At 40.2% G+C, this 26,729-nt stretch overlaps 3 protein-coding genes across 3 annotated transcripts in view; 1 reads left to right on the forward strand and 2 right to left on the reverse strand.

Moving 5' to 3' along the window:
* Positions 1-4,021: 4,021 nt before the first annotated feature.
* LOC116056878 (arrestin domain-containing protein 3-like) lies at positions 4,022-10,143 on the reverse strand. Its single transcript, XM_031309289.2, has 6 exons — positions 9,798-10,143; positions 9,174-9,231; positions 6,990-7,137; positions 6,067-6,163; positions 4,832-5,088; positions 4,022-4,601 (listed from the first exon to the last, which is right to left on the reverse strand). The coding sequence occupies exons 1-6, from the start codon at positions 10,051-10,053 to the stop codon at positions 4,173-4,175; spliced, it is 1,245 nt and encodes a 414-aa protein (XP_031165149.1). The 5' UTR covers positions 10,054-10,143; the 3' UTR covers positions 4,022-4,172.
* A 756-nt stretch (positions 10,144-10,899) lies between these two features.
* LOC116056831 (arrestin domain-containing protein 3-like) lies at positions 10,900-15,995 on the reverse strand. Its single transcript, XM_031309192.2, has 6 exons — positions 15,557-15,995; positions 14,815-14,872; positions 14,474-14,621; positions 13,239-13,335; positions 12,716-12,972; positions 10,900-12,511 (listed from the first exon to the last, which is right to left on the reverse strand). The coding sequence occupies exons 1-6, from the start codon at positions 15,810-15,812 to the stop codon at positions 11,813-11,815; spliced, it is 1,515 nt and encodes a 504-aa protein (XP_031165052.1). The 5' UTR covers positions 15,813-15,995; the 3' UTR covers positions 10,900-11,812.
* A 4,261-nt stretch (positions 15,996-20,256) lies between these two features.
* Positions 20,257-26,729, forward strand: part of LOC116056857 (ultraviolet-B receptor UVR8-like) — a 306,897-nt gene continuing 300,424 nt past the window's right edge. The window contains exons 1-3 of the mRNA XM_031309233.2: positions 20,257-20,398; positions 21,739-21,923; positions 24,275-24,458. Of these exons, the coding sequence (XP_031165093.1) occupies positions 24,296-24,458 (163 nt within the window). The 5' untranslated portion in view covers positions 20,257-20,398; positions 21,739-21,923; positions 24,275-24,295. The remainder of the gene's footprint in view (positions 20,399-21,738; positions 21,924-24,274; positions 24,459-26,729) is intronic.

Here is a 26,729-nt window from a genome sequence, read left to right on the forward strand (position 1 = left end):
TGTTGAAAGTACATAGCTTTGAGCTCTCCTCATGTAGTTTAATTTGCCAGAACCCTGACAACACGTCCAGTTTACTAAACCACTTGGCTCCGGCAAACTGTGCCATGATCTCTTCCCTTGTCGGCAACTTAAAATGTTCGCGCTTGACTGCTTTGTTTAGATCCCTTGGATCCAAACAGGTTCTCATCTTTCCGTTGGGCTTTTCCACAACGACCAAAGAGCTGACCCAAGCTGTAGGTTCATCGATTTTCTTTATCACTCCTAACTTCTCCATTCTATTTAACTCCTCTGTGAGTTTTCCCCTCAGCTTGAATGGTATTTTTCTGCATGGATGAACTACTGGAGTCACATTCATATCAACTTGTATTTTGTACTCCCCTGGTAAACATCCTAGCCCCTCAAAACAGTCACTGTATTCCTTCATGAGTGAATCATGATCGTTAGCAGGTTGCGATGAGACTACAAAAACTCTTTTTACAAGGTTCAGCCGTTCGCATGCTTGTAATCCCAATATTGGCTTGACACTCAACAATCAACAGCATTTCTTTTATTTGCTTACTGCTGTGTTGGAATGTTGCAATTCAACCTCCTTTGACTGGCACTTTTTCTCCTATGTAGCCACTCACTTTTGTTTTTACACGGAATATTTTGCTCTTCACTGAGTTTCTTGTACTCATCCACAGATATGAGGTTCGCTGAGGATCCTGTGTCCAGTTTGAATGGGATGATAGTCCTGTTAACAGTCAATGGCACTATCCATTCTTCTTCCTTTTTAGCCTTGTTCATATGCACAGCATCCACAAAGAACTCCTCATGTTCCTCTTCAACTGCATGCACCTTCTTTTTCTTAAAGACCTCCGCTTTGCAGCACTTTGAGAAGTGGTTATTTTTCCCGCAGGTATGACACTGCTTGCCATATGCTGGACACAACCTTGGTTTGTGGCTTCCTCCACATTTCCCACATTTAAAGTCTGTTTTATTCTCTCTTTGTGACTTGTATTTATTTGGGTGTTTAAAGTGCTGTTCTCCTGTCTTTATAGCATGTACTGCTGTTTCTTCCTTGCGCAACTCCTTGGCTTGAGCATGTGTGGTTTCTGCTGCTCTGCATATGGTCACAGTTTTGTTTAATGACAGGTCTTGCTCCCGCAGTAGTCTTTCTCTGAGTCCATTATCAGGTATGCCACAGACGATTTTATCTCTGACTAGCGAGTCTCTCAAAATTCCAAATTCACACGTCTTACTCAGCGTGTGTAGCTCAGCTAAATACTGATCAAAACCCTCTCCTTGTTTTTGATCACATGCGAAAAACTTATATCTCTCAAACGTAATGTTCTGTCTTGGCACAAAGTATTCTTCAAACTTTTCCATTAGCGTACTCAGGGTCGCATCTTCGTCAAGTTGGAAACTGTTATATATATCCAGCGCATCCTCACCTATGACGTGCAGAAAGATTGACGCTTTTACCTTGTCGTCTTCTTCACCGCATCCACTTGCAGCCATATATATGTTGAATCTCTGCTTAAACCTTTTCCAGTTGTCAGCCAGATTTCCCGTTAGCTGCATAGGTGTTGGTGGACTTAGCTTATCCATATTTTTTTTTCTTTTTCTCTCCGCTTGACGAGCGTTCACCTGTCGCTAGCGTTAGCCTCTTTTTGCTAATCCTTGCGGCGTGCAGAACTCCACTTCTTCTTGCAGCGACAATAGCTAAGTTTCCATCCACTTGTCAATCGAATTATCTGAAGTTTGGCAAAAAAACTCATGCGAATAAAGTTGGTGAAAGTGTGTTTCCATCCAACGGCTTTAAAGCGAATAAAAACCTGTGCGTAATGACGTCACATGCTGTTTTGCGATGAAATTGGTATATCGAATTGATTTTAGACATTTTAAGGTGTTTCCATTCATTTTCATTTTCAACATTCAAGATAACTTTTGCGAACAAAGTTTTGCTAGACAAAATGGATCATGCCATCTACCAACAAATGATCAATATTGCACAAGTTGTAATAGTGCTAATGTGCCAGCTGATAGCGACATATCAAGAAAACAACGACGCTATCATACACATTGCTATGATGATGCAGATGCACGTAAATGCCCGACGACAACGGAGGCGGCCTGTGGTGTGGGAACGACAGCGCTCCAAACAGTTCTGGGAGATCGTGGTTCAGAGACACTTCACGGAAACCCTTTGGTTGAAGCATTTTCGGATGACCAAGACAACATTTGACCTGTTGTGTAATTTTTTTGGGCCGTCCCTTTTCCCAGACGTCGCAAGCTATTGCGAACTAAAACTTCTTCTTCTTTGTTTTGTGGCGGGTTGCAACTGTTCTGTGGAAAGAACTAGGTGGAAAGCTAATGCTAACAAACTGGACTACATCCAACTTCAACGAAACTCCCAATGCGAGTTCAGAGACTGCTGTGTTTTTGTTGTTGTGGAAACATGGCTGAACAACAGTGTACCGGACTATCCAGCTACCAGGCCTGCTGTTCTGTAACCGGGTAAAACTAGCTAGTGGAGGTGGGCTTTTTTAACACAGATTGTTGCAGAAATGGGGTGCTTGTATCCAACTAACTGCTAACTGCTGGTGGAGTTTGTGACTGTTAGATGCCGACCATTCTACATTCCACGCAAATTTACGGCTGTGTAGAACTCTGTGTTTACAGCCTACCGAGCGCTAATGCTAGTATGTGTTAGCTGAACTTTACGGAGCATATAATGTGTGTGCACTAAATGTAGCCTGTTTCGTATGTCGTTTTTATATAATGTCGTTTTTATATATTTTAATTGTGTAACCACTTGAGCCACGGTGAAACGTTGTTTCGTGTATATGGTTGAAATGACAATAAAACACAGTTGAGTTGACCGTCTCACTGTCCGTTTGTCTGTAAATGGTAGGCGTGGCTTGGGAGTGGACTCAGAGCAGCGAAGCAAGTGCATTCTGGGATTTGGTGTCTTTCATCCACATGGGCCAAAAACACATTTCCTGGCTTTTCTCGGCCTAGAAGGCACCAATTTAAAAAAAAAGATTTCACATTTATACTACATAAGTGACCCAATTTAAAGATATATTCAGCTTTCCAGCAGTGAAATATCCCTTTAAGCAACTGTAGGAACACATTCGGAAATGTCAGCAGATGAGCGTATCAGCGGTTGTCACAGCTACATAAACAAATTTCCACACACAGGAAGACGGATGTTAGGGTAATATTTTAAATTTATTTTAATCACAAAAACAAACCTTTGCATCAAGTGAAACAGGCCCATTGGCTTCATACTTAATAAGCTTGTTTAAATTTAAAATGTTCAATGCCTTATCGCGCTGATGTGACCGAGCCCGACCCAAACCCAAACATCATTTCTAAATATCTGTCCCAACCTGGCCCGGCCCGTTGGGCTCGGGTCGGGTATCCATCCTCTAACAGGCACAGATAGTTTGGGGTCTCCCGCTCAACAGCCCCGGTAACAACAATAACAACAACAGAGATTACAGCGGGCCAGACCTGCCCCTCAAATCAAGATTATTTGTGTTCTTTTTTGTGATTAACAATTTTTTATTTAATTTTTTAACAAAATACAAAACATACAGTAAGCAACACGTCATCACCACTCACCCATACAAAATAAAGAAAATATTCAAGACCACTCAACAAAATAGTAACAAAATAGACAATAAACCAAATAAACATATGTATAAATGACAACACCATAAACCCATCACACACGTCTCTCCACAGCACAAAGCTTCATAGGAGCCCTCCAGAAAGTTCAGGTACTTTCCCCATTTTCTAGTATAGACATCCAACCTGGCAAACCTTTTATATGACATTTTTTCAAACGCCGCCACCCTAGCCATCTCACAAGCCCACTACTGGATTGCTGGCACCCCTTCATTCTTCCATCCTCTTAAAATAATCTGTCTGGCTTTCATCAAACTAGTCTGGACTCAGCTTCTTATGTGCTTATCCATCCTGTTTAGGATTGACCCATCTCCCAGAACAAATAATCTTGGACTGAATGGAACCTGGGTCCCTGCAATCCGACATAGGTTATCATGTATCCCGGTCCAAAATCCCCGGACCTTTCCACAGGACCATAGGACATGAAGTAGTTTGGTATGTCTTTCAGACCAATTGTAAACAATCTGGAGGGAGATTTGTGTTCTTTTTGAAGCTCAGCTTTTGTGCTCTGACCCAGTCCTACTGAGAGTGTCCTGAGAAGGGTAAAAAAGGGACATATAAGAGGGAGGATCTTCTCCCTGTTGAACTAGAGGTGGAGCAGTAGGGGCTTGTTGCTGCATTAAAGATGAAGCTGTAGTTGAAAAACCATATGAAGGGGCCTGTTGTGGCCACTGATTATTACAGCCACTTATGGTTCCATTTTGAGTGGGATCTGGTGCGGGGTACCCACAAGCACCTGAACCTGCAGGTACAGGATAAGGACCAATAGGGAAAGCAGGGGGAGGGAAGTCGCTGTAACTTGGGGCCCCAGCTGAGTAAGGCCCCACAGCCTCACCAGGGTAAGGGCGGGCAAAGCTAGAAGGAACGATGACCAGTGGAAACACCACCTCTGGGTCAGTGGCAAAACTGATGTCCAAATACACCTAAGAAACAGAAACATGTGAAGAAGTAAAATCTGTCTACATCAGAGAGGATTAGAATCAATTAAGTTGATTGTGCTGTCAATTTTCAGTTAATACACTCTAAATGGTAATAAAGCTTTTTTCTGGACCGAATTGTCCGTGTTACAATTACTTAATCACCAATATTTGCAAATGAAAGCAATTACATTATTTCTGAGTTGATGCAACATCACTATTACATTATTTCATACCTTGAGGTAATGGTCAACTGAGATTATTTCACAATTATGGAGTGTGGGAATGGCATCGGCAGGAATCGTCAATTGGCAGGAGACAGTTTCCTCTGAGTTCAGTGCGATAGTCTCGCCAACTATTTTGCATAGAGTTTGGTCACTAGAATTGGTGGAGCCACTGGCGCGGTACACTGTTTTCTGCTGTAAACTGAATTTGGGCTTCACTTTTTTGGAAGAGGAGTTGCAAATCTTGGCAACAACAGATAAAGTGTCACCTATCAAAAACAAATCAGAAGATCTTATTATACACGTTTTTATATAAAAATATTACCACACAAATATTATAGGCTACATCAGTGTTTCCCACACATAGACTAATTTGTGGCGGTGTGCCGCACTATCAACACCTGCCACCGCACATTGCGTTTCATTATTATTATTTTTTTTTTTACGCTATTTAAAACATGCAGCTTATTCGTTCAGCTGCATTTCCTTTCCCTGCTCTCCTCCTTCTCTCTGTCACTTGCGTCTCGCTCACATACACACACACAGCCCCTCCCCCTGTGCACACAGCACCTGTCTCCATGACAGGAGAAACAGGAGAAGACAGCTGGCGAAATTCACAACTTCACGAAAGGTTGGTATCTCGTGAACACCTTTACACAATCACACATTAAAAAGTGCTTTAAAAATATTTTATATTCTGAACACAATTTTGTCAGTTAGCAAACAAGCGATTGCGCCTGCTTTAGAAAGTTAACTAGTCGCAGGTTTGCGGTAAAATGCAGTTGGGTTGTCGAGGTCAAAACACTATATGTAGCAGCTGTGAATCAAATAAACTTATTATAAATAATGTTGTGTCATTTTTTTACTCTTACACTAAAAAATGCACATGTTGAAGATGAGGACCAGCCTGAACCGGAGGTATCAGTCTGAAACAGAGCTGAACAGTTCGACCAGTGTAATTAGTTATGTTATTAATTTGTTTACAATATTTTCAGGCTTCAACCAGTGCTGCTCAATCATAAAGACAGGGTCAGTGAGAGAAATAGAAAGATTTGTTAGGCATTGAAGAAAGAGTAGGACAGCATCCAACAGCATGTCCTCCTCAGTTTTTGATACTTGATTGTATGAAAATAAGTATCTCCCCCCCCCCCCCCCTCCCACCGCCACAAATTGCCTTTTAATCTGTGGGAAACACTGCTACACATACACTATATGTGTAAGCATGTAGTAAGCTGGGGTGACTTTACCTGGAGAGCAAACCTTTGTGTTGACGGTAGCAGACAGTTGGGCCTGACCTTTGGAGAAAACCCCGATTTCTTTAGCCACTGAACCAGACTGGGGACACTAGAACAAAATCAGAACAAACATTTCATATCAATACGGCAACTCACATGGCTGAAATTCAAAGTTTAAGAGAAAAGTTGCTTGCTGTCAACCTTTGAATGAAGCCATCCTTGTCCAGGTTCATATGATAAAAAGTGAACTTTTTAATGTCGCAAAATGATTGGTCCCTGAATAGGTTTAAAGTAGAGTTACTATATGCTCTCTCTTGATTGCAGTCTGTGTAGTTTGTGTGTATGTATGTATGCACTATGTTGTGTTGAATTTCGTTAAACAGCTGATATTGTTTGTTTGTCCAGGACAAATTTCAAAAGTCTATCTTATCTTATTCTCTAATGGGCCACATTCAGTGTTAGGGAAGCTACTTTGAAAGCATTGCTTTGCAAACTACCAATTACTTCACACTGGAAGAACCACAGCAAATCAACCCATTTACTGTTTATTCAAACTGGTTTGTGGTTTGCGTGTTTGCTCAACATATTACACGTGAACACATCATAGAGACTCTCAGATTACAAAAGGTCCTGCTGCCTGTTTCTTCCATGATATAGTACACTGCTGTAATGTTAGCATTTTCTCCATGACAGACTTCATGAAAAAACTGTTTTCACACTTACTGTAACTCTTTATTGGTTTCTTTCCCTCAACTCTTCTATTCCATTCTTTTAGTTGTAGTAATTCAGTCTTTACCCTTGTGACTTGTGGTCTTAAATAGTTTTTTTAACAGCCAGTAAGTGCTGCACAAATCATAAAATATTGAAGTTCATTTGGAAAGTGGAAATAGTGTATCAAATTCATAACATGTATCATATTGTAGTGTCCCATTTACCATTACTTGGCCAAGGTGTGGAAAGGACTTTGAAGCAAAATTGAGCTCTGTTTGTACTCGAGAACACCTCAGCCAGCCCCTGGACACCTTGGCTTCAAGCATGTAGACAATCCTTCCATGAAACCCCTTGAAGGATGATGGCATATCCCTGTAAAACACAACAAATGCACTTATTTGTAAAAGCAATCAATGACACAGAGCACTTAGGGACCGTTTGGTATTTATGGAATGGACCACCGGAGGAAAATAGGGGAGGGTCATGTCTTTTTATTCTTTGTTGATGGGAGGGTCACCCAACATTTGTATTCATGAAACAGCTAAATTTCAAAGTAGCTTGTTTTGCTGCATATTTTTCCATTTAGCTCTCAGTCTTGGCCCCCCATCGCTAAGCTCTTGTGAATGCGCAAAGATTCACAAAATGGATCACAATGAGCTGAGGATGAAAATACGGACCGCTAGCTCGAGTTTCACTCCGAACCATGAACACCACTCAGAAACATAAACGTATAATTTGTGCTGATCCTTCCAGCCTGAGCCTTTTATGAAAAGATAAGGAGAACATATGAGTTTGTGACTGAAAGAGGCTCTGCTGTCTGCGCGCTGACGCACAGCAAAGGTGTGCACCCGCCAAGCAAAACACGTTTGTCTTTTTGAGACTCTGCAGTCCTCCTGAGTGAAGCCGTCATGGAGAAATTGAAAAACTTCCGAATTGATGCCCTGCTTGCTGATGAGACCTCTCCCCTGGTCTGAAAAGCGACAGCCCAGCAGGCAACCCGTTTTCTTGCCGCCGCGCGGACACCCCATCTCCGCAGGCCGCACATCTTCAAGGAATAATCCACAAACCGGGTGTACTAAATCTCCCGCATCCAGGTCTCGCTTCAATTCCCGGCATGTATCATGCCCCTATGTACCCATTATCCGCGTTGGGTGGACAGCACCCGCGTTTGCATACACCGGTTTCACACAACTAACACAGTCCTACCCAGAGCACCTACAGGCAGTTGCCATGGCGGAATCCGCGCTGGTATCATGATGCCACGACTACCAGATTACAGCAGTAGGCCCTAAGAATATGATGAAATAAAATGATTTTATAGGCCGAAAATATCCAGACTTTAAATGTCCTATGACATGCTGCTTTTTGGATGCCTTTATATAGGCCTTAGTGGTCCCCTAATACTGTATCTGAAGTCTCTTTCCCGAAATTCCGCCTTGGTGCAGAATTACAGCCACTAGAGCCAGTCCCACAATGAGCTTTCCTTAGTATGTGCTATTTCTGTGTCTGTAGCTTTAAATGCTATTGAGGAGGACAGGGGGGGGCAAGGTGGAGGGTGGGGGTGTGGCCTTGACCAACTGCCATGCTTCACATGTTTTCAAGCCATGATGTCTCTCTCTTTCTCATGAGCAGGACAAATTCTCTGAGCGGGCAAAGCAGAGAAAGGGGAGGTAATCTTCCTCCTTATGACATCATAAGGAGGAGATTCCAGATCAGCCCATCTGAGCTTACTTTTTCTCAAAGGCAGAGCAGGATACCCAGAGCTCGGTTTACACCTATCGCCATTTCTACCCACTGGGGGACCATAGGCAAGCTAGGGGAACTCATATTAATGTTAAAAAAACCTCATAAAGGGACATTTTCATGCCGTGGGACCATTAAAACACAATAGAATTAGTACATACATGTTGTTTATCCTGACCAGATTTAATTTTCCAAACACAGGCACACATCTGTCACTCAAGAACCGTTTTCTGTTATCAGTTTTTACAGTTTTTAATGAGCTCTGAAGAACCGCTGAGGTGTTGTAAACTCATTGAACACACTGACTGTCAAATAAAATTGCAGTTCATTTTTGACTTATAGTGAGTAAATCTACTGAAATGGCCACCATCTTGGTGGAGTGTGATGTGTAAGATGAGAAATCAGAGGTTAAGTCATGCATGTCAATATTGTAAATAAACAGTGGCTATCTGTACATCTTTGCCAAGCGCAAAGCAGTACAGAAGGCATCAATAAATTGTTGGGGATGGTCATGCCTATTTTCCCAATCATTTTGGAGGGTCATAGAAACATTTATTGCTGGCGAAGGGAGGGTCAAGTATATTTTGACTAAAGATCCCAAAACTCCTCTGGTAGCCCTTTAAATAAAAAACGAACAGTCCCATGCAATAGAAATACACACGTACCCCTGTGGAATTTGAAACCTGAACTTAAAGCAATGGACTCCTTGGGGAAGAACAGTGCCTGCAAAAAGAGAAGTGAGATTGATTAATACTTCATGTAAAGTCCTCATAAATGACAGAGCCTCTATTTACTCCGTTTCATGTACTTTGTGTTATGTGCTCAATGAGGTTGTGTGATTCATGTGGTTTCAGAAAGTGCACATCTGTAATCAATTACAGAGGCTACACAAGTTCATTCAAAATACATTTTATGTGTTTACTTGACTCAAGCAGAGTCCGCAGGTACCAATATTAAACAATACGGGTGCCTGGTTAGCTCTCCTGGTAGAGCGGGCGCTCACATAGAGGTTTACCTCTCGACGCAGCGGCCGTGGGTTCGACTGCGGCCATTTGCTGCATGTCATCCCCCTTCAAATCTAAACTATCCTATAGAAATAAAGGCCTAAAAATGCCCCAAAAAAATAATCTTTAATATTTAGCAATACGAGGGTAGCCTACATAAGGGCATAGAATTAGGCTACGCCCATCTTATCAGACTAACGCCCATAACTTCAAAAACAATAAGCATAAACTGTTGTTGTTTAGACGAGCGAGAATATCACCAACTGACACATTTATTTGACCTACCTTCGGAATTTTCTTCAACTAAGTACTCTTTTAGTTTAAAGTATCTCGTGTGCGCAGTGTAAGATCTCTCGTCGTCTCCGCTGCCTTCTGACCAGGATACGTTCGCGTCCCCTTTGGCTTTCACCATCACACCCTTCACTTTGGTTTCTTTCTTCAAAGTGAAAGTGAGTGTGCCTGCGACAGTGTCTCCTTCAGAAAAAGTTGCCTCTTCGTTGAGAGCTTCACAAGCCAGACATAAGTCTTTAATCGGAGACATTTTAGATATATCGGCCAAAACACGCTCTGTTTCCCAAACGTGTGGCTAAACGGTACGAAGTATTGACTGTCTGGCTCTGCAACTGGGCGTGGCTTCGCCCGTAAACTGACTCCGGTCCAATGCCGCCACATGTCCGACTTTAACCATGTATTACAACAGACGTTTAAGCAATCCAGCCAGGTATCATAACAACATAATGCACAACAGGCTTATCAGTTTTACACAATTTAAGTAGCCTACATAACATTTAGCTTAAGGGATCTTATTATGTGTAATGTGCATTGTACTAATTACAATGTGTTAATTAATACGCTATTTAACTGGTATAAGTGACATTTCAAATAACTTATAAAGACAAAATAAAGAAACAGTTCAACAGGACGACATTATTTAAGTGCTGTGCTACCCTGAAGCCTAGAAATGCAAACATGCAACATAAGTAGTTACAACAAATAGTTCACACTCACTGAAAGTTTCACAGTGACTGACAGTTCTTTATTTAAATTTACAAATCAGAGAAAATACTGGCAGTTTATGAGTATAACAAATCAGATTTGCAAAGTATTGTGCAGTTAAGTAGAAGTAGTTGTCTGGTGTTACTGGTAAAAATAAAAATAAATGTATAATTAGCCTCTTAGTTGACTTAAATAAAAAAAAATAGTCACATGTTGTCTATTTTCTTTTAACTAGTCTCCAAGCAATAGAGTGAGGTAGAGAGGGCAGGTATAAACTAACAAACACTGAATAAATGATCAGTCTAGGCACTCGAGCTGAACAAGGCACGTGAAATTCAGTCAGATCACAAAGACATAACACAGAAAATACAATCATAAGAAATACAGAAAGACAGAATTGGAAAATTATTTAATAAATACATTAGGATAATAGGGATGCAAAATAAAATACAATTCTGTAAAGCAGTTACAAGAATAAGTTTGAAGGTTTTAAACCAGACTGTCCAAGAGGCACCATTGAGTTGATTTTAAGAAAGTGTTGTAATTTGTTCCAGGAGTCAGGTGCACTAAAAATAAAAGCAGTGTTTCTAAGTTCAGACGGAGCTTGTGGAACATGAAGTAAATGCCAGTTAGTGGAGCGAGTCTGATAATGTCCCTCTGAGTAACAGAGAAGTTCTGTAGGTAAGATGGTAGTTTTCCAATTCCAGTCTTATCGATAAAGAGATACCAGTGAGTATCACGTCGTTCTCGGAGAGAAGACCACCCAATACTTTCATATATATATATATATATATATATATATATATAAAAAATACAATGATGTGTACCATAGACATGACTGGTTATGAATCTCAAGGCGGAGTGATAGACTGAGTCCAGAGATTTAAGAGTTGAAGATGATGCAGGTCAATAAATCACATCACCATAGTCCAAGACAGACATGAAAACTGCCTCAAAAACCCTTTTGCTACAAAACATGGGCTACACAGTGTATCCTGATGATTAAGGTTTGAGTAATTATGTTAGCACCTAGACAAAGCCGATTAGCAACCTGAACTGACCAGAAAACAGCCATCATACAATGCAAAAGTCCTATTTCCGTATGCAACTGTTTACATACAAACAGTAAATATGGAATTAGTGCCATTAATATTTCAAATTCACACTTTTAATTCAGCAACACTAATAAAGTGTTAAAGACACAATATAGGTGAATGGATTTCACATTCCAAACTATCCTAAGCATTAGTATTTTACATCATAATTCGTAAACTGATTCAGTCATAAGCAATGCATACATTCTATTATTTTGCAATAGATTTGTCAGTAGCAAAAGATGGGAAAAGGAGTGAATATGCTGGAGGAGCTTCATCCGATTGAGACAGGAAGTCTGTGTTCATCATTGGTGCAGAAGGCTGCAGGGTGTATGTCGGAGCAGTTGGGGATGTGTTGAAGGGTTGAGGAGGAGGAGGGGATGGGTGGATCTCTGGGGCAGGTGGGAGTGGTTGAAATGTTGGGGCAGTAGGCGGAGGGTGAAGCACAGAAGACGATGATGAAGAAGAAAATGGAGATCCATACAGAGCAGCCAGCAGTGGCACTGGGTTATTGTAGGCCCCATTAATGTGTGCCGGCTGAGCAGGGTACACACCTGGTGGACCAGGATACGCCGGTGGGTTATCTGGGTGCACTGGTGGTGGTGCCGAGGATATTTGGGCTCCTGGGTATCCATAACTGCCTGAGTGTACGGATACAGGATAAGGACCCATAGACACCGCAGGGGGAGGGAAGTCACTGATACTCGGGCCCCCAAAAGCCCCAGCTGGATAGGGACCCATAGACACCGCAGGGGAAGGGAAGTCACTGATACTCGGGCCCCCAAAAGCCCCAGCTGGATAGGGACCCATAGACACACCAGGCTGAGGGCCAGGAGATAAGTCTTGAGGAATAATGACCACTGGGAAAATGACCTCTGGATCGAAAGCAAAGCTGATGTCCAGATACGCCTGAGAAAAAAAAGATATGACAGCCTAATTAGCACATTATGCTCTACTTTAAAATAGAATAGCAAGAGAACATCTGACAGTCACAATGACTTTGGAAAACTTTTAACAGTATTCAGGGTCTTCGGTTTTACAAAATCTGTCTTCGTCAATGGATATAGCTTACTATGCTTTACCATAAATATACACGGTAACACCATTGCATACCTTTAAATGGTATTCCACTGAGATAATATCACAATTCTGGACTGTTGGCATCTGATCACGAGGAATCTTGATTGCACACCTGACATCCCTCTGTGTTCGGGATTTAATACAGTTGTCTACCACTTTGTGGATAACGCTGCTCTCATGATTGGTATGGCCATTGGCACGGTACACCACATCCTTGATTAAACTGAATTTGGGTATCATCTCACTGGATGAGGAATTGTCGATTTTCGCAACAATCACCATTGTGTCACCTATGAGGGGAAAAAATACACACAATTATTTTTTAATCAATTTTAATTTATTCTAATTCAAGTGCCACATAGGACAAAGCAGTGTGCTCCAGAGTGTGTATTATATAAAAGAAGTTTAATATTATGCCTGTGAGGCATATCTATCAACACTGCTGAATGCAGCTGCTATTAATGTTATTAGTTAAACAAGTGCTTCTCCTGCAATGACATGTCAACATGTCTACTGTGAAAAAAAGACAACAGTGTTTTAAGAGGAATTTTACTACCTTGGGCATAGGCTGTCCTGTCAACAATGACATCCATGTGTGCATGTCCTTTTGAGAAAAGCCCCATGTCTTTCTTTGTTGAACCAACTTGGCGTGACTAGAATGCAATAAATAGGGAAAACAATTACTTTTGATCCTCCTCCATTATTAGGACAATAGAGTGCATGAGTTAAACGGACCAGTGTGTAGGATTTAGTGGAAGTCAAGTCTCACACCTTCCGGTGGACCCCATGGGGCCTTATTTCTTACAAAATATGTATGGTAGCGTACAGGGAAGAGACAAATACTTTTCTGATCCCATTTGAAGTGAGCCATGAATTGCACATATTTTTTGTGTCAATTTTAAAGATAATTTTGCAAGTGAAGAAAGTCACAGTTTGTCGTAGGTTTTGTCGTAGTACTACTTAGTTTTGTGTGAAACCGCTCAGTGAACTACATACCTCGTCTCGCACCATAAGACGTCAACTTTCTTGCTGCTCTGCACACATTTAACGTTAAACACCTAACGTGTTTTATCCAGCGTCTTTATCAGCCAAGAAGCGAAAGACTGAGCAAGACCTAATATTGCTCCTGTGAGTAACATTACATCCCGGTACGAAACACAAGGGCATTGTAGCTTCAGTGAGACGTCACTTATGCGACTCTGGGGCGAGTAGCGTTTCTAATCACGCATTTTCACAGTCGTATACTGTACATATTTTTTTCCGAAATAAGGTCCTGTGGTGGTCCATTGGAAAGGTAAGGACTTTGACTCTCTATAGCGGTGAGGTTGCAGATTGCAACCAACTAATGAATACCGCTTCCCTCACCCTCCCTTTCTAAGTGTGTAGTAGAACCTTCGGTGGCCTTCAGGTAACGTAAAAAATGCGAAAGGCACTCTCTAGAGCCAGTGTTTGTTTGTCCGCTCTGGGTTACTGTAGAAACATGGCGTGCAACATGGCAGGCTCTGTGGAAGAGGACCCACTCCTTACGTAGATATAAAGGGCTCATTCTTAATTAACAAACACACAATTGTTAGTTTCTGGTGATTATACACTAATGAAAACCTAATTATGAATATTATATTCCATTTCTGCCAATAGATCCCCCAAAAATCCTACACACTGGTCCTTTAAGTGTTTCAGTTAGAGAGCAGAGCAAGATGCTAAGGTCCCCGGGACCAGGAGTTAGTATCACTGCATGACCCCTTAATCTTTTGTCAAATTGTGTATCATATGTTTCAATATTTTACACACCACCAGAGAATGAAGGTTTGGAAAGGCCTTGGAGACAAAATGTATGTCCGTTTCTACTGTACGGTTAAGCCTCCAGCTCCTGGACAACTTGGCTTCCAGCTTGTAGACAATCTTTCCATGACTCCCCTTGAAGGATGAAGGGATGCTTCTGTAATGGAGAACCAGCAGATACATTTTATGTAATCTCAAATGAATTAACACCAATAACCTGAATGGAGTTAACATCAATTAATAGAATGTGCAGGGGTAGGCTATTTTGTCCTGTTTGTGAAAATCAAGTACATTGTGAAAGTGCAAACATTATGTCATGGTAAGATTGTCTGTACTTACCCTGTACTTACCCTGGTGGTATGGTAAAGCTGAATTTATAGACATGGGTTCCTTGGGGAACTAAAGTTTCTAAAAGAAAAAAGATTTTGGTGTTATTCTAGTGGTCTACTGTCATTACTAGCTAACGTTACTATATTGCAGTGGTGGAAAGTAACACTAACACTTTATAAGTATAGCATTTAATACTTCTACTCCACTGTACTACATTACAATATTGTATATTATGTTCATAATGTGAGAGCTGCAATTTAGCCACTCTGCTGTTATGGAATAGACTACAAACTAAAGTGAAAATTAGCTCCAAATTGACCAACTATACCATACTTTTACTCAAGTTTTGAAAATAAGACTTTTATATAAAAAAATATTGTAAAGTAACAGCTATGCATATTTTAACATCACTGACGTGCCATGACCATCACTCAGGGTTCAAAATTAACTTTTTCGTCCACAGCCATATGGCTAGTGAATGTCGTTCACATTTTGGCTAGCGAGTGAAGCAACCCCTTGGCTCGTTTATGAACGTAGACTCTTAAGATGTTGTTTCCTGCTGTGTATCCACGTCTTTCAATAAAGCTTGAATAAAAAATAATAATAATTTAAAAAAAAACTTCACAAACAATCACAAACAAACCCGGAGGGAACAATATGGCAGGCCTTCACCCTTCTCCTAATACATCCATGCCTACACCATGGAAGTTAGGAATACCGTTAACGTTAAGGCATGCATAACTAACAAGAAGTACAGCCTACCATTAGAGTTCTCTGGGATCAAAAACTGCTTCAGCTTGAAATATCTCTTGTGTGCAGAGTATGTATGGTTGCGATCGCCGACCCTTTTCGTCCAACGTACATCAGCGTCTCCTTTAGCTTTAACAAACAGGCTTTCAACTATGGTGTCCTTTGACAAGGCCAGCGTTACTTTTCCAGTGAGAGTGTCTCCCTCTGAAAACGTCCCGTACTCATTCAGCGCGTCGTAAGTCATCGTTAAGCTTTGAATCGCAGGCATTGTCGTAAATGAAAAATATACTGCTTAAATGAATAAACAGTCTACCATCTGGACTGTGGGAGAACTACAAGACCACAGACAGAAGACCACCACCGTTCTCTTAATACATCCATGACCACCACAGGCTGTCGAGAAAACACGCCCATAAGAAAGTCTGCTCAAAGATCTCTACTGTCATCTAGTGTACAAAGGAGAGACTGTGGGCTCATAGGAAACAAGTGCGGACAACCCTATGCAACACATGGATATACGGTGCATAGGAAGGAATAGTGATGTGGGAGGCTCCGTAGAAAACAGCTGATGGCCAATTACTGGATAAACTTAAGGGGCCATGATGAATGGCATCCTACTAAGAGGGTCTTGGAGACTTGCTGGGAAAGAAGATAAGTTTTGGGTGGATAGGCAAGAACATAGCAGAGCAGATGAAAGTCCATGAAACTGAATTTTGTCCAACTGTGTTGTGGCCTGTGAGGCCATGCCTGGATGCTGCATAGTGCTTGTGTGGATCTTGAGCTCCTGAATATCAAGCACATAAATATAACAGCTGACCTTGTTTGAGAATACTACAGTTATAAGGATAGAAATGACAGTGATTATGTACAGCTTTTTACTGACGGATCAAAGGATCCTCTAACAGGGGCAACAGGGGCAGCAGTGGTGATTCCCAGTTACCAGACTGGAGTCAGTAAGAGAACATCAGATTATTTAAATGCATACACAGTTGAGTTACTTGCAGTTCTGTTAGCATTACAATGGGTGGAAGAGGTGACAATAAAAATAATAATATAAAATAAAAAAATAAAAATAAACAAAAAAAAGAGGTGACAGCACATAAAATACTCATCTGTAGCGACTGAGTGTCAGCACTATCAAGTATCAAAGCAGCATCAACCAGAAATCATCAAGACTTGTGTATGACATATTGTTTACTAATTCAAGGTTCGCCAATCAGGGTAAAAATGTAGTGTTCATGTGGGTATCTGCACATACAGGAATTCCAGGAAATGAGAGCGTGGATAAGTTTGCAAAGGAGGCGGTCAAGAAAGGAAATTAAATGTCGAAGTCAGAGGGGAAAAGCATTGTATGGAGGGAAATATCCAAACAGTGGCAACAATATTGGGATAGTGCAGAAAAAGGGAGACACTTACATGCAATACAAAATAAAGTAGGAGGAGTGAGAAACAGCGGGGGTAACTGAAAATAGCAAGTAATTAACAGTAAATTAAGAATTGGTCACAGCAGATTGAACAGTACTATTTTTATAATAGGAAAACACCCAACTAGGCACTGCAGTCTGTGTGAGGAAAAGGAGACAGTGGAGCAGGTCCTGATTTCATGCAGGAAATACATACAAGATAGAAGGGTCATGTTTGCTGGGCTACATACGTTAGGATCAGTGGTAATCAGAATCAAAGATGTGCTTGAAAGTGGGGTCACCGTAAATGGGAGGAAACATATATTTACATTTTTGAAAAACACCGGTCTAATTAAAAAAATTGTAATGGAATAAAATAATAGATGAGTAGACCAGTAGGAGGCAGTAATGCAACGTATGGGATGCCAACTGCCGTAAAACCATAGACTGTTAATATTAATTCAATTAAAATTAATAATAATAAAAAAATTATATTTACAGTCAATGCGTAAAACCCAGAAGAAGAAGAAGAAGAAGAGTGATGTGGAAGTTCGTAGGTTAGGCCTATTGCACTTACATCAGTGCTATGTAAAATAATGGAAAGAATGGTCACAGGCAGATTAATATATACATTAGAGAAAGATAGATGGTTTACACCTGTACAAAGTGGCTTCTGTAGAGGTAGAAGTACCATGGATGCTGAGCTTTCCCTTGACAGTGATATTAAGAAAGCCATGGTAAATAAAGAAGCCCTAGTGGCGGTGTTTCTTGACATTGAAAAGGCCTATGACATGTTATGGAAAGACAGGGCTAGTTATAAAGCTCTATGAGGCTGGAATCAGAGGGCGGATGCTTAATTGGATACAAGATTTTTTGAAGAACAGGATTATTCAAGTCAGGGTTGCAAATTCTTTTTCTGATGGTACAAGGGTGGATAATGGAACGCCCCAGGGAAGTGTAATTAGTCCAATTCTATTCAACGTTATGATAAATGATATTTTTCAGGATATTGGAACCAGTTTCGGACTTTCCCTGTTTGCAGATGACGGGAGGCAGCAAATAGCCGCAAAGCTTCAAGTCTGCCAGAAAGCCAGAAGAAGAAGAAGAAGAAGAAGAAGAAGAAGAAGAAGAAGAAGAAGAAGAAGTAGTTCATAGGCTCATAGCATGGATGTATTACAGTTTTTCTCAGTAGCATGGATGTATTACAGTTTTTCTCAGTAGCATGGATGTATTACAGTTTTTCTCAGTTGCTAAAACACTAAAACCCATTGGATAAACAAAGTTCTCAGTTGCCTGAACTCATTTAGCTAATTGTGCAGTCCGTTGTCAATACCTTAAATAATTTCACATGGTCAAACACAATTTGTAGATCTCACTTAGACTTTTCAGCAAAACTCTAAACACATTCTCATTCTCAAAACACATTCTGCACTCTAATGCACATGTCATCCATACTGGTAAACACAAGTGGCAACAATCAAATACAAATAGAGAACATATGTCACTGATTGACCACAACCACTCAAAATTGATTTCACTTGTTTCAAATGATGTGACACAATATAAGCCAGTTCAGAGAGCAAACAGGTTGATGAAGGTGGGAAGGAGAAAGTCTGAAAATGGATAGAAGGACGACTGCGTATGCGGTGGTAGGTGGGCGCTGAGGAGGAAGAGGAGGAGGAGGCCAAGAAAGAGGAAGAGAAGGACGAAGAGGAAGAGGAAGACAAAGAGTGGAAATATCTGATGAAATTCGAGCAACAGTCATAGACCATGTTCTTGTCCATGGACAATGACGGAAAAATATGAAATTTGTTTTGAGATTAAAAATGTACTTCTCCCTGAGAACTGAACAATGTGTTTTCTATTTGTTTGGTGTATTGTTTACTGACTGCTTGATAGTGTATATCATTTTGATCACTTTGTTTATGATTTGAAAGCAGTGTTTGATTTTGAACACAGGTAAAACTGTTTTGAGGCGAAGTTTAATTTTGCGAGAGGAGTCAGAGGTTTTGTAAATAGTAGCCTACTTGAAGATGAGGTTTTGTGTTTAATGTTTTCAGAAAATGGAGCAAGGTTTCAGAAATTATAGTTATGTTTTATTTCGGTTAAATCATTCAACCTACACATTTATCGAAGTGAGATTGTCATGTGCCGCCAGGGGATCGGTTTACAGTATACAGTACAGTAGTGACTGTGGTACCACAGTGGCTAGTCTCGCTTTGCCAGACCCTCCACCAAAGCGCGCTAGAGGAGGGTCCTGGACTAGAGCTGTCAATCTTCCTCTATAATACCATTCGAATTCCATTTGACATTTTTTTAATATTCGAATAATAAATGCTCAATTGCAGCCTGTTAAATAATATGTACTACACTACTCAGACGTATGCATTGTCAATGCTACTACAAGCATGTGGTTGTTCATGTTCTGTCCACTAGAGGGACATCCAACGTTAGCCTGGACCTGCACGCAATTTTGTTTACATTAATTTTTCACCACGAGCAGCACAGCGACAAACACAAATCAACAGAGAACTCTGTAATGAAACATTATCTAACAAGTGTAGTGAAGCGGCATTGTTGTTAAGGCTAATGGTGCTCGGTGAGCACAATGACATCATGTTAGAAAGCACAGCCGAAACCATTTGTCATAAACTAGCTAGGTAAGTAACAAACGATGCTAACTGCATTAATAACCAAGCCAAACGGTGCTGTCACTACTATTTTATTGATTTATAAGCAACCTGTTTCTTGCAGACTGTCACGTTACTGAGAATACTGCTATTAGAAGGTATGAATTCAGTCGAAGCTAACTCTGACAGCTAACATAAACTTTAGCTTTCTCCATGAAGCAGTTAGAAAACAAGAACGAGCTAACTAATGTTAACATAGCTAAGCACTTTGCTCGGTGGATGTCGATTTTAAAGTCATGTTAAAACTATTTTCCGTCCTTCTTACGATTTCCAGCCGCAGCCTGTCATTCTCCCTTGTACTAACTTTACTCGGTACATAACGTTAACTCCGTAATGTTGTACTAACGTTACTCGGTACATAATGTTAGCTTAGACCTCACAATGCCTTATGTTTCTCACTCCCGCTAAATGATTGTTCATAAGACTGACATGAGTGACACAGGCCAAAGCGAGAAGAGGGAGATTAGCTAACGTTAGCCAACATTTATAAAAAAAAATTAAAAAAAAAAGTCACATTCGAATAGTAATTTCAGCATTCGAATAGTATTGATTTTTTTACTATTCGAGTTATATTCGATTTTCAGTATTCGTTCCAACAGCCCTACTGCACTGACCAGCAGCCACTTTTTGATCTCGGCATCTTTGAGATTTGGGTGGGAGATGCGCTTGTCAGAGAGAGGGTCGACGCTGGGCCTCGCGTCTCCCGCGGTGGGCCAGACGTCTAACCTGTTTTATTTTCAAGAATGATAGCTACATTTGAGGTAACGTTACTTGTTGGAAGTCACAAATGATGGCACTATCTTTTTTTTTAGATTGTTCGGTTGGCAACTCTGGCAAGCTAGCTAGCTAGCTAACTTAACAACATTAACGTTGGCTTAAACTTTCTAGAAAGCAACTGTAACCATGGATATATTAACCTTAGAACTGTACCGTTAATAATTTGTATTCTTTGTGAGTGTTACCTAGCTAAAACTTGTATCGTTACCCTCCTTAGTGTGTGGATCTAATAGCCAATGTTGAATTGACGCACACATTTGGTTTATAATGTAGAATCGTTAGCTAGCTACATCTCAAAATATTGGACTTTCTAATTGTGATGGATTCGCTATCGGAGTTTGTCAAAACTGCCGAAAAGCATATGTATGCAGACATGATGTAGCACATTATATTATTATTCTTATACCGGAAATGTAAAACGTTAATGCCGCGTTGACGTCATATGAGATGGATCATATGGGATAGATGGTAGTGACTGCAAGATAGTTGATTGTGTGAGAATTACATTACTCTGCATCAATAATATCACACCATATCCATTATCTATTCAATTTGTGTTTAAATAAATGTTGGCTATGTGAGGCACTATGGTGAGGCATTTTTATTTATCATGTTTTTCAGGTACTTCCGTAAATCACTGGAGCTTTCAGGAATAACTGCTAAAACTATACTATGATGATTAGCACTAGAGGTGTTGAAATTAATCAAATAATCGATGCATGGAATCGTGGACATGGACGATGCTGCATCGATAATCGGCCGGGCCATAATCGATTATTTCTATTTACAATTTAATGTAGCAGGAAGTGCCATGTGCTCAGTGCTGTAGTTTTATGTATCCGATATTTTTAGAATTAGAGCACTGCAGAATGTTTTGTTTTTGAAGCTTGAAAAGCTATGAATTAAATATCCTATATGGCTTTAATAGTAAAAATGTATTTGACGCATCGTGGTGCGTTGTGATGCATCGAGATATCGAATCGAATCGAATCGCTGACATGATAATCGTAATCGAATCGGGAGATCAGTGAAGATTCACACCTCTAATTAGCACCCCTATCTAATCAGGATTTGGACAGCTTTTGACTGCTCAAGTGACCTGTTAATCACTTTGGAAAGTGAATAGGCAGACAACCATTATAGGAGTCCACAAGCTCAATCTTCTGTTCACTGTTTGTGGTTAAAGTTTTAAGTGCAGTTAAGTAATACTGAAATTACCATTATAATGTTGTGTGTGTGTGTGTGTGTTAGTGCCTTTCTTAAATACCTCTTTCAAAGTTTGCCCCAATTTAGATGATAATCAACATCTGTGGGCTGTCAACAGAAGTTGCTATGGAGACAGTTACCTGGCCAATGTGGTGAATGCAATGAGGGGAGGTTGGGGCGGAAATGAAGTCAGGGCCACAAGACAACCAAATGCAAACAATGTGCGAAAACAAATGGACCAACAACAGAAGTTATAAACGGAGAAAAGGAAGCGTGATATAAGAAGACCTACAATCGGCACAGGTTAGTTCCTGGTAGCGTTGTGTTGCTAAGTGTGTTTCTGCCTTTTTTTCTTTGATGTTATTTATGTTTGGCATTCAAAGGTAGAAAACAAAACTGGTCTTCACAATTTATTTTATTTTATGGTGATATATTTGTAATTGCCGCAAGTAAGAGTTCAACTCTTCAGTGGAGAGACATAAATAATTTTTGACCAGAAATTATGTTATGGTGCTAAACATATGGGAAGGTATTGTAGCCTGTAAAGGATTATGAATGCGTTCCTAGTGTGAATTTCTTGTTGTTTAAAGTACAACTTGAGACAGAACGCTAAGTCCAAGAGTGCTCTTTGTCAGTTGAATATTTCTTAGATGTTTTTTCCTGAATAATTTCTCTTACCAGCTTTGTTTATTATGTGTCATGTTTCTGTTGGTAAAGCCTGATTCAAAGGACATTATATGTCATGAACTCCAGCAAATGTTTTCCGAATACATTTAAAATACCTATTCTAAGAATGAGGCCTAGCCTGTAAAAGTGAAAACAGTCAGAAGATAGCCTTGACATGGAATGAACAGTACAAAAACCAAACTTTAAGTTCTGCGGAAAGCAAAACAATACAACTTGTAAAATCTGTAAAATATAGGGATATGTCTTGGGCAGCATCTCCAAGTGGAAAGACTAGATTTGTGGTGTGGCCTTTGATTTCTCTTATAAGGTCTTCAGGATATTTATAATAGAATCCCCATCACAATACAAGACTCTTTAACTCTGCCAGGTGTGGCATAGATTGTAAAGCTTTGGGCTCCTTCTCGATGCACATCAAGGGGTGGCTGTCTTGTCTGGCTAGCGAAAATGGTGCTTCAACTTATTTTCTTTTGTTTATTGAAAAAAAGGAATAATGTAATCGAGCCATTTTGCAATTTATTTAATTTAAAATGATCCATGACCCACCCATCCCTGATTAGTGGATATCAAATCATGGCAAAAGCTCAACTGCCAATCGGTTGTGAGCAGGAAACATATGAGTAAGTGTGGCAGAAATATGAAAGTAATTAAAAGTAAGAAAAGTGAGCAAGTCAAATCCTGCTTAGGGCCCTCATTAAGCTGAGGACAGCCCTGCATGCTTGGAAACTCATCTACATAAGACAGAGATGAAAGTGGCTGTTAGGCGTCTGCGTCTGATAACATTTGTCCATTATGCTCTGCGTAGGGCCATCTGTAGCATAACAGCAGATGCAGCTTCATATCACACAAAGACCTCATTACGGCAGCGCCGCTTGTTTTGTGAAGTTTCTTTGAAATTTCTCAACAAATAACTTCTATTGGGCAGTCAATATACATTTTAAAATGTTGTTCTGAGCTGCACACTAGACTAGGTTAAAGTAAGTACTATTATAAAAGACATGTTCTTTTATAATTGATCTATTAAGGGAAAATACTTAAATCACATCCCTCAGTAGAAGCTCATTAATCTATGCCGTGTATATGCCCCTAGTTGGATAGGTTGTATCCCTGCATTGGGAAAAAGGGTGCCTTGGTCAAGTCCAGTCTTTATTAAGATTAATGAACAGCTTGACATTTTTAGTCCTCTGTCTGAATCGATAATTTTAATACTCATGAGGGCCAATGGGGATCTAAGCTTGCAGAACACACATTGTGGCCACAGGGCGCATGTTAAACGTCCAAGTGGTAATCAATGCAAAGAAATTAGCTATTGATCTTTTATAGTTTTGTAATGGGTTATCTATTGGTTTGCTCTTTCGGCAAATTCCAATAGCAGTCGGATGGAATTGTGCTGGTAATATTGCTGTGGGGTGTGTGTATGTATGTGTATGCATGCAAATACACCCAGCTTCCATGTGTGTTTGCATGTGTGTGCAGGGTCACATTCTAATTAGCACAGAGGGCAGATTGTAAATAAACATGTGAGGAGAATATTGGTGATCTGCAGCAGCTCCACAGTTCATTACGAATAAGGCTGGGGAATTCAGATTGCTTTTATGCCAGCTTAACCTGTATTTGTAAACCACTATTTTGAATTAACACTATTTCCACTATTTGTCATCAGACCGTATGTGGAACCCCATCTTTCATATAGTGACCAATTATGACTCCAGTATCACTATTAACATCTAAAAATATATTTATATGTGTATTGGTGTGTGGGGTGTAAATGTAGGTGATGAAAAACTACTGCATTATAAATACCTGTTCAGGTCAGGAACTCTAGTTCCTATGCTCAGTTTTTCTAACAACGGACACAGTTCTTGTTAAAAATTAAAAATGAAGTAAAAGTTGAGAAAGGTACCAAGCAAACTTTGGTTACTTTTCCTATGTTGGCACAACACATCCCTCTTCTCTATCTGTGTTCCCAGGACATACAGTGTGACTTGGATATGAATCTGCTTTGCTGGGGTAGTGGGGACCTTGGCCAGACTGGCCATGGCAGGCCAGGCGAAATTGGTCCTGAGGAGGCCCATCTGAGAGAGTTCACAATGGCAAGGCTGGGCAGAGCGAAGCTACTGGCATGTGGATCCAGTCACTCCATTGTGGTTACAGGTACAGGTCCCCAGTTCCCTTGTGTACAGTTGTTTGTCTTCTATTGCACATTGTGGATGTCTAAATTACATTCACTATTTTTGGATGAATTAGTGCATTACATTACATTTTAATTTGGGTACTAAGCATGATTTGTGTGTGTGGGTGTGTGTGTGTGTGTGTGTGGGTGGTCTGGTGCAAGTTTTGCATGTATTTTGTAATTTGTCTAGTATAGCGGAAACATTATTTATTATATTATCATTCCACCATTAACACAATCACCATTAATATTCACGTCAATGTTTTTTATTAACTGACTATTCATCGTCATTGTTTACCATGATTAAGTCTAAGATGCATTTTCAGACATGAAGTGGTCTAATGCTTTGGTAAATGTATTGTTATGTCTGGTAGATCGAGCCATACTTTTGGTTATTGGGACAACCTACAATTACCGGTCGTACTTTTTAATATGTTGATTTGCCGAAAGCAACGGCTATCCAGCGAGGCTTTAAAATGTTTACAGAACAAATGGCTTAGAGAGACATTTAATCAAAAGATGCGTAACCAACCAAGCTCATTGAATCCATTAGCAACCACCATACATACTAACTGACATTTGATGGACATTTTTGTCCGAACTACCTTTCAGTACCATGAATGAATGGAGTGCACATACAGGACCTAGAGAATAGATTATCTGGGGGTGTAGTAAAAGGTTATTCTGTATAGGTTTTAAAGACACATAATGTCACATATTTATATTGGGTTTACACACAACATGAAGTGTCTTCCTCCCTGCCCATGAGGTAATACTGGCCTACTTATTTGCCAATTTGATAGAAACCCTGATGACAGGAAGGGAGGAGGCTCCTTTAGTACATTAGCTGGCAGTAGTCATAAATCAGTAGCCTAGATAAGTCTTATAGATCACCCCAACACAGGGATCCTATACCTCTACTATCATTACAGGGAAAAAGGTGACATTTTTGATTGATTAAAATGGTGCAGGCTAGCTTAGGCTAAATCATGTTAAGTGATGTGACATTGCAGTTTCACATATCATATTTCTGTCAAGACAATGCTGGTGGAAGGCATTGTCAAGGCATGATATCTGACAACAGCAGACATCTGGGGGGACCGGAGGAGATTTATGGGAAGGTTTTAGTGGTCTGAGGGAGATGAGAGAGAGTAAAAAGTGGTCCTTTTTTGTGCATTGTCACTTCCCGAGTGACTGTAAATTTTACTCCAGTGCTGTTGGGAATTGGAGACATTTACACATCCTGACAAATTGCCTGCTGTAAAAGTATTTACTGGTCTTGTCCTCCCTTTATTCTTGGCCTGCTCGCAAACACATACCCCCCTCACAGACACAGAAATATTTACCCACAGCAAATTTATGTGACACACGTTTATGTGGCGTACCTGAGCTCTAGCCCAACATATGTCATAGTAGTGGCATGTTGAGAGTACTGGTCTGCTGTTAATGTTTTAATAGAGGAGGTCCTGAGTAGGTCGTAATGGTTTTCTATTCAATCAATCACATTTTTTAACGTTGTCTCTTTTTTTTTTTTTTTGTCACATGAAATCGTACAAGGTACAATTCCATTGAAATGTAATCCCATCAGCGACATTGTCTCAGAGGTTTTGCCATTTGGCCCAGTCAGCCCGAGGAAAGGCTTGCTTATGGAAAAATAGCTGGCAAGAGAAATCCTTGAGTTGCACAAAAGGGTGAAGAACAACTAAAGTTGTGTAACTCACAGACACGCATCGTTAACCGATTAAAGGCTATCACCCCAGCGATTGTCACCAACCAACATTCAACGATCAACAGTAAATGAGACTGGACTTAGAGCTTGTTGTCATGGCAAACTTGCACGCATGAATGAATATATATATATATATATATATATATATATATATATATATATATATATATATATATTCATTTTGAAATGATGATTATTGGAATAATTTAATTGTTGATTTCATGCAAATTGTAGACTGTAAAAAATTGGACTGTAAAACCTCAGATAAGGGTGAAATGATTACCTTTAAGTGAACTTATTCTCATGTTGACTTTTTTAATCCATGTTCAAACATTGCTCCACGTTCTACAACATTATAAATTGCTGCCACTCGGTGGCACTATTAGACTGCCAATAAGACCGTGTAGCAGAGGGGAGTGGGTGGGAGAAGGGAGGCCCATGCTTACCTCACACTCAGACAGAGCTATAATTTACTAATAGTGTGGGAGCCGCCATTGCTGTTATCTTTTAATAGATTTGTACA

This window comes from Sander lucioperca, chromosome 2 (genome assembly GCF_008315115.2).
Source record: "Sander lucioperca isolate FBNREF2018 chromosome 2, SLUC_FBN_1.2, whole genome shotgun sequence".
NCBI classification, from domain to species: Eukaryota; Metazoa; Chordata; class Actinopteri; order Perciformes; family Percidae; genus Sander; species Sander lucioperca.